At 38.8% G+C, this 7,949-nt stretch overlaps 1 protein-coding gene across 2 annotated transcripts; it reads left to right on the top strand.

The window, feature by feature from the left end:
* Window positions 1-1,629: 1,629 nt before the first annotated feature.
* LOC137711397 (homeobox-leucine zipper protein ROC3-like) lies at window positions 1,630-7,561 on the top strand. Of its 2 annotated transcripts, none has more exons than XM_068450633.1 (12): window positions 1,630-1,751; window positions 2,345-2,597; window positions 2,716-2,900; window positions 3,006-3,123; window positions 3,545-3,733; window positions 4,034-4,540; window positions 4,845-4,946; window positions 5,037-5,249; window positions 5,488-5,656; window positions 5,799-6,067; window positions 6,176-6,274; window positions 6,440-7,561. In XM_068450633.1, the coding sequence occupies exons 2-12, from the start codon at window positions 2,433-2,435 to the stop codon at window positions 6,923-6,925; spliced, it is 2,502 nt and encodes an 833-aa protein (XP_068306734.1). In that variant the 5' UTR covers window positions 1,630-1,751; window positions 2,345-2,432; the 3' UTR covers window positions 6,926-7,561. The 2 variants fall into 2 exon arrangements, with proteins under 2 accessions (XP_068306734.1, XP_068306735.1); XM_068450634.1 differs by having other exon boundaries at window positions 6,179-6,274.
* The last annotated feature ends 388 nt before the right edge of the window (window positions 7,562-7,949 follow it).

The following is a 7,949-nucleotide window of genomic DNA, read 5'->3' on the forward strand; positions in this document are numbered from 1 at the left end:
TAACTCTTCGGCGAATTTGTGCCCCAGTTGAACAAACAATTAGAAGAACATTATAAAGTTGATTGTTGAGACTCAAAAAGAAGAGCTTGGTGCACAAATTATCCAAGAGTTGAAGGAGAAGCAAAATGATTAAGGAACTCTTGCACAAAATTATGCAATGCAGAAACCATTCCATATTTATTCTTTTTATTTTAGTGAACTTAAAGTACTTCCTTTCATTCTTGTAGTAGCAATGAATTCCATAAAACATTAAAATAAAAATAAACTAGTTACAGTAAGAAATTGAATTGGCAATAGGTTGCTTATGAGAATATGAAGAGTATTTCCTCTACTGTGGGAAATTTTACAGGTCACTTAATGGCAACACAAAAAATAAAAATAATAGAAAATCAGTGCTATTTGGAGTGAGGAAACGAGTGCCTCGTTGATGGTAAGTTTGCAGCCAAAAAATTTGTTCTTGCAATATGTGATCTTTATCAATAAATAATAAGTTACACCTTTCGCTGCCAAAAGGATTTGGCGACTTCATTCCTACCATTTGAACCACTAATGCAAAAGCGCGAGAAGAAGCTTCATTCTCGTTGTATCATTTCAACGGATAAACTAAAATTTCTTGTTGTATACCTTTCACGAGGGGCGTATTATGACGACCTAGCAAAGAAGTTACTTTCCTCATTGAAAATCAAGGGCTATGAAAAGAAAACTTTAGTGAGGAATTTGTTTCTCGCTAAATATATAGTTGTTTGTTGCAGTGATTGTCGTATAAAGAATTATAGTATCTTTAATGGAACAATACAATTTTAAGATGTAAAACTCACTATGATATCTCATTTTACATGTTCGAAGCAATCTTAAAAATTAATTCTACTCCAATACAGATATACAAGTTTAAAACCTCGTTTACTTTTCTCTCTTGAACTAATAGACCCCACCTCCAGTTGAATAATATGGACCATCTCGTCCGACCTCCAACCGTGTTGAGGACACCGCCATGAGCAGTGGAAGTGGGAACTCACATTCAGTTAAACGGACGGCCAAGATCCTTTGACCCCGTTTTCATCAATTACAACATTAGTTTTTTTTTTTTTTTTTTTTTTTAACAAACGATATTATCTGAGAATGAGGTGGACTTGACCTTATTATAGGTTAGTAATAATGTGGTTCAAATTCATTGAATTAAACCTAAAATTTTTCACGAAAAAAAATACTATTAAACCGTAATACTAAATGGTTGTTACAACTTTAGTTAGATCTATGCCTTTCAAGTTTCAACCCCCGCTATGGTCAATTTCCTTCGCTTAGCCATTTCCACTCCCCACTGACTTTAATTTCCCTAGTTATAGCAGAAGCAATCACCGCACGCGACCGAAGCGCGAGTAGAGCCCCAAATCATATAACAGAAGTTGCGTGAGTACACGCGTCCTTAATTGGCTTGGGGGTCTTAGTAGCAAAGAAAGGGGTTTGACTTGGGGATGAGACTTGTCTGGGAGAAACGCTTGCTCTTCCATCGAGAAACGGACACGTGTACCGAAACGGCCGACGACGAATTTAGTGGCGTTGATCGGTTTCTGTCGAAACGCATTTACCACGCACAGTAAATTAATAAATTTGCAGATTTGTGCGGATGGAAAGAAAGAGTGTAAAAATGCTAAACCTAGAGAAATAGAGAGAGATGGAGAGAGAGGATGGGATACTAGCACCACTGGGTCTCTGAAACTCTGAAGCACCAGCAGATCAACCAAACCAAAACGGTGAGTCATCGTTTTGCGAACAACACCGACACTACTTCAACTTCGACTGCATGGCTCTCTCTCTCTCTCACTCTCTCTCTCTCCCTCTCTCTCTATCTCTCTCTCTCTCTCTCTCTTCCTCTAGTTTCTTTACTGGTAGGTATCCATTAATTTTGTAGGTGGTAATGTTCATATTTAATGGTGATTTTTTTTGTTCCAACTGCAGCTGCCCGGAAGTATTGTTTGTTACTTGAAATGGTTTTGTTAATTACTTGGTGGATAGAAATTTCTCACCTCATTTTTGACAAATTTTTCAACCTTGAGTACTTCTAATTTCAGCATTTTTAATGTCTCCTTTGTAATGTTTTGGAGCTATCAAAAAATAGAAAGGAAAAGAAAAGATGTTATTTCCTCTGGGTTTAAGTACTCTTCTTGTTTAAGTAATGTTCAATAAATTTACTTGACAGATAATTGTGATTTTTGCTTTGTTATATATATATATATATATATATATATATATATATATATGTATATATGTATATATATATGTATGTATGTATGTATGTATAAATGTTTCTGATCTTGTTTTGTGATACCAAATTTGAAAGTTTCAGGCTCAAACCTGAAGTGAAGAGAGAAGAGAGGAGCAAACCCTAGCTAGCTATCTGACAAAACTTCGAGCACTAGAGAGTCCAAGAAATAATGTATGGGCACTGCCAAGTAATGTCAAGCATGGCCATGGGAGGTGGCAACGTGGTCAGCCCGGAAATCCTCTTCTCGTCGCCGATCCAGAACCCTAACTTCAACTTCATGCCTACCCATCATCAGCTGCCTTTCCAGCCTTTCTCTTCCATCCTCAGTCCTCCTGTAAGCAACCTTTCTGTTAATAATTTTGGCATTATTCAACAATCTCTTAACTAATTGTTAATTTGTAATGTTTGATCCTTTTAACTAACATTGTTGCGATGATAAATGAAATAAACAGAAGGAAGAAAATGGGGTTCTAAAGATGATGAAAGGAAAGGAAGATCAGATGATGGAAAGCGGGTCCGGGAGCGAGCAAATTGAAGAGAAATCTGGCAACGAACAAGAAGCCGACAACCAACTGCAACCTCCCAAGAAGAAACGCTACCATCGCCACACTGCTCATCAGATCCAAGAAATGGAAAAGTACTTCTACTAGATCGATCTCTCTCTCTCTCTCTCTCTCTCTCTCTCTCTCTCTCTCTCACACAAACAAAATAATTAACGTGTTAATTCCTTTACATATTACAGTATGTTTAAGGAGTGTCCGCACCCAGACGACAAGCAGAGGATGAAACTGAGTCAAGAACTGGGGCTGAAGCCGCGTCAGGTCAAGTTCTGGTTCCAAAACCGGCGAACCCAGATGAAGGTAACATTAACACGCTTCCCCAGAAACCGCGTTCATCGTTCTTACTGAACGACTAGCTTTAAGCCCTAAACATATATAACCACGATCGCTCCATCTGTCTCTCTGCAGACTGCATATACCTGTAGTCTTCTTTAACAATTAATAAGGTCTGAAGCCAAATTAATATATGTGCATTAAACCCTTTACCAAATCCTGTGCTTCCCAAAGTTCAGCAATAAAGTATAGGTATTCATATCCCCTTTAGCATCTAGGGGTTCTCTTTTTCTTTTTCTTTTTCTTTTCCTTAATTTTGTTTTATGCGTGTCATTAGCAGCTAGGGTTATGTCAAGTATTATTACAGCCACGATTTATTATCTTAATTTCTGCTTAAATTTGACTAATTTTTCTGTTTATTATGGTTTGAAAACAAAAATTATTGTAGGCACAACAAGATCGGTCTGATAATGCCATGCTTAGGGCCGAAAATGAGAACCTAAAGAATGAGAATTACCGGCTACAAGCAGCGCTGAGCAATATTATGTGCCCCAATTGTAAAGGTCCTGCTATGATTGCGGACATTGGCTTAGATGAACAACATCTTCGCCTTGAGAATGCTCGACTTAGAGAAGAGGTATTGATACTTCTCTTAATTATTTTATGGCAATTTCATTATCAAAAGTTCATTCTTTTTTTTTCTGTTCATGGAAAAAAAAAAGCAGTGCAACTGTTTAATGTATAATTATGATAATCAGCTGAATGGACTGCAGAACAAATTAATTAAGTTGAATTGTAATTTTGGATGATCAAAAGCAGTAAAAAATTTCATTGGATTGACTACAGCATATTGAAGAGATATATCTATTAATCATGCATTTTCATTTGTGAGTAATTGTTTAGGGTTGATAAGTTATGACAAAATTTGTGCTCACAGTTGGAACGAGTTTTCTGCCTGAATTCTCAATACACTAGTGGGCAGCAAATCCAAACAATGGCACCTGGAGCTCCACTAATGCCGGCGTTCAACTTGGATTTGGATATGAATATCTATCCAAGGCATTTCCAAGAGTACCCGATGACGTCTTCCGCGGAAATGATTCCCATGCCTCTGTTGCCACCACATGTACCTTCTCACTACCCTGCTTCTGCTGGGAGTTGGGGTGGTGTCTTATCAGATGACGAAAAATCACTTGCAGTAGAGCTTGCGGTATCCTCAGTTACTGAGCTTATTAAGATGTGCCGGGCTGGTGAGCCTCTTTGGAGCCGGAACAATGAGAACGGGAAGGAAGTGTTAAATGTTGAAGAACATGCCCGCATATTCCCGCAATGGCCTTTGAACCTCAAGCAGCAGCCAAGTGATCAGTGCAGGACGGAAGCTACTCGCGATAGTGTTGTGGTTATCATGAATAGCATTAATCTTGTAGATGCCTTCCTTGATGCTGTAAGTGCCCTCGTTTTTATTAGAGAATTCATGCAATGCCTTGATTAATTAGTCAGTAATGTTCTTGGACCAGACAAAACCCTAGAATAAACTTAACCAGTTGTCTAAATTCATGACATTCTTGTATATTTAATTAACAACTTACTACTTTCACATATAGTTGCCAAACTATACAAATTATTCTTTTTCACTGTGTGATTACTTAAGATTTAAAACAATATTTCTGGGTGATCAAATATACTATATATCTAGTACTATAATCTGATAAATTCCGTTTTCTCTTATTTCAATTATCCTTTTGCAGAATAAGTGGATGGAATTATTTCCTTCTATAGTTTCAAGAGCTAAAACTGTTCAAGTTATTTCAGCAGATCCTTCAGGTCAAGCAAACGGTTCCCTTCAGCTGGTAGGTATCTCAAAGCTTGAAATTCTCAAATCATAAGTCCGTATGTTCATCAAGACACATTAATTGGTTGTACTTAATTTGGATTTGCAGATGTATGCGGAATTGCAAGTTGTTTCTCCTCTGGTGCCAACCCGAGAAACTCATTTTCTACGTTATTGTCAACAAAATGAAGAGGAAGGAAGCTGGGCAATTGTTGATTTTCCCATAGATAGCTTCCATGACAACCTTCAATCATCTTTTCCCAGGTACAAGAGATGGCCATCTGGTTGTCTTATCCAAGATATGCCCAACGGATACTCAAGGGTGTGTTCCCGCTTCTTTCACTCAACCTCTACGCGCATGCTTTTAGTTTTCCAGTTCCCTAGTTATACCCATCAAAATATTGTACTCCTTTTGCAATCATTTCCTATAACATGTTAATTCAACCGATTCAAGTTCGCTTCCAACGTACATTTATATGGCCTTAATTACTAGCGAAAGTAAAAATGTACGTGGGAAGTACTAGATGTATCAGACTTACTATTTTCAGGCTTCTGCACAGGTTACATGGATAGAACATGCAGAGATAGAGGAGAAGCCTGTACACCAAATATTCAGTCACTATGTCTACAGTGGGATGGCATTTGGGGCGCAACGATGGCTTGCGGTCTTACAAAGGCAATGCGAAAGGGTTGCAAGTCTCATGGCCAGAAATATATCAGACCTCGGAGGTTAAATTACTGATCTTTCTTCTTATCATATAATCAAGTGATAATTATTTTTCAGAGATAAACAGTTACCCGTTACAAACTAGTTGCCAGCATTTATAATCAAGGAAAAGTATAATATATTAATTGGCTTCTGTACATGTAGTGATACCTTCACCCGAAGCACGCAAGAACATGATGAACTTGGCTCAGAGAATGATAAGAACATTTTGTGTAAGCATGAGCACCTCCAATGGGCAGTCGTGGACGGCTATATCTGATTCCCCAGATGACACTGTTAGAATAACCACAAGGAAAGTCACAGAACCTGGTCAACCCATTGGGGTCATTCTCACTGCTGTTTCCACCACTTGGCTCCCTTATTCGCACCACCGTGTCTTTGAACTCTTACGGGATGAACGCCGCAGAGCTCAGGTACTTACATTGTTTCGCTAGCTAAAACAAGAAGTAAAAACCAGCTATGGTTATTCTCTTGACACAAAATGTTTTGCTGATCTCTTTTAGCCTCCTGCATTATGCCAGCAGCTCGATGTTCTTACCAATGGGAATTCCCTACATGAAGTGGCTCACATTGCCAATGGCTCTCATCCTGGAAACTGCATTTCTCTTCTTCGTATAAATGTAAGCTTACGCACTCCCTTTGAATTTACTTCTACTAATGTAGCGTATTGCTACTTTACATCTTCCTTATAAATTATTCCTGTAGTTCAAATCTCCTTTTCATTTTCAATTCGTACTAATACATAACTGACCATCATATATTACTTCATACGTTTATATATACAGGTATCGAGCAACTCATCGCAGAACATAGAGATAATGCTACAAGAGAGCTGCACTGATGAGTCAGGCAGCCTGGTGGTGTATGCAACCATGGATGTTGATGGCATCCAGTTGGCAATGAGCGGAGAAGACCCATCCTGCATTCCCCTCCTTCCTCTAGGCTTTGTCATTGTCCCAGTGCAGCCTATCGAATCTAGTGCTGCCACTGCAGCTGATCATGGAACCTCATCACCAGATCAGAATCAGGAAAACCGCATCATGAACTCGGGTTGTTTGCTGACTGTGGGGTTCCAAGTTCTTGCCAGCACAAGCCCATCTGCGAAACTCAACCTCGCCAGTGTCACCGCGATGAACAACCATCTCTGCAACTCGGTGCAGCAGATCATTTCCGCCCTCGGTAGCAGCAACATTTGCACCACCGTTACTACTGATAATGTCGGTGTTGGCGTTACTTCTGGCGGATCTGACCATCCCACTACCCCGCAGTAACAGCCATTTACATATAGCTGCACCTAAATCTCTCTTCCTTCTTCCCCAACCAGAGACAAATCATCTAGCAGTTTGGTCGTGTTTTGTAATCATGCATGCGTACTAAATTTAGGGTTTGCAATCGGAATTTGTTATTCACACTAAAAAAAAGTCATCCCGCATTCCTTTTATACCTTAATTAGTGATTCACTGAATTTGAATTACAAGAAGGAATGCAGCATGACTTTTTTAGAGCATGAATAACAACTTCCTCGTAGTTTATATTTGTTAGTCCAAGGGCATTAGAGGTGTGTGGTAGTGGTCTTTTGGTAAATAAGAGGGAGATGCATGGTGTAAGAAGTAGTGGAGTGGTGGAGTGGTGGGTGGTAGTTGTTAGGTTGTGGATGTGGTGATTGAGAGCGGGGAGTCAAGAGCGCACCATGTACAAGTACCCTTGGTTTCTGGTGAGGTTCAAAAAGTAGGCAAATTAAAGAGAATGGGGCCTCACCAGTCAGCAAGGGTGGTGGTTCGGGTATTGACTTCTCCCTGTGTGTAGCCTTTTCAGTCTTCTTTATTTTGCGTCTTCTATTTCTGGACTGACTTGTCTGTTGGCTTTTGTGTTTATGATAAGAATTTAATGCTTCTGAATTTTTTAAATTTGTAATTTTTCACCATTTTCTTTATTTCTTAGAATTTATATCTTTATAAACACATACAGCTCATTTAGATTGAATACCAACCAAGATTTAACCCAAAAGCAGTGATTGAGCCCAGCTGTGCACGCGGACGCGCTAGAAAAAGGCCCACTCTCAGCCCACCAACTTGTGCAACACGCCTCACGCATTTTGCAGGCTAAAATAATTTAAAAAAAAAAAAATATATATATATATATATATATAACTCAAAATTCACCTAAAAACTCTATAAATACCTATGTATTTGTTCAAACATCCACACAAAACTCACTTTTCTCCTACAATTCTTCCAATTTTTCTTTCTACCATTTCTTCCCATTTCCAAATTTTTCAAGATGGCAAAAGAGCAT

The sequence above is a fragment of the Pyrus communis genome, chromosome 12 (assembly GCF_963583255.1).
Source record: "Pyrus communis chromosome 12, drPyrComm1.1, whole genome shotgun sequence".
Classification (NCBI taxonomy): domain Eukaryota; kingdom Viridiplantae; phylum Streptophyta; class Magnoliopsida; order Rosales; family Rosaceae; genus Pyrus; species Pyrus communis.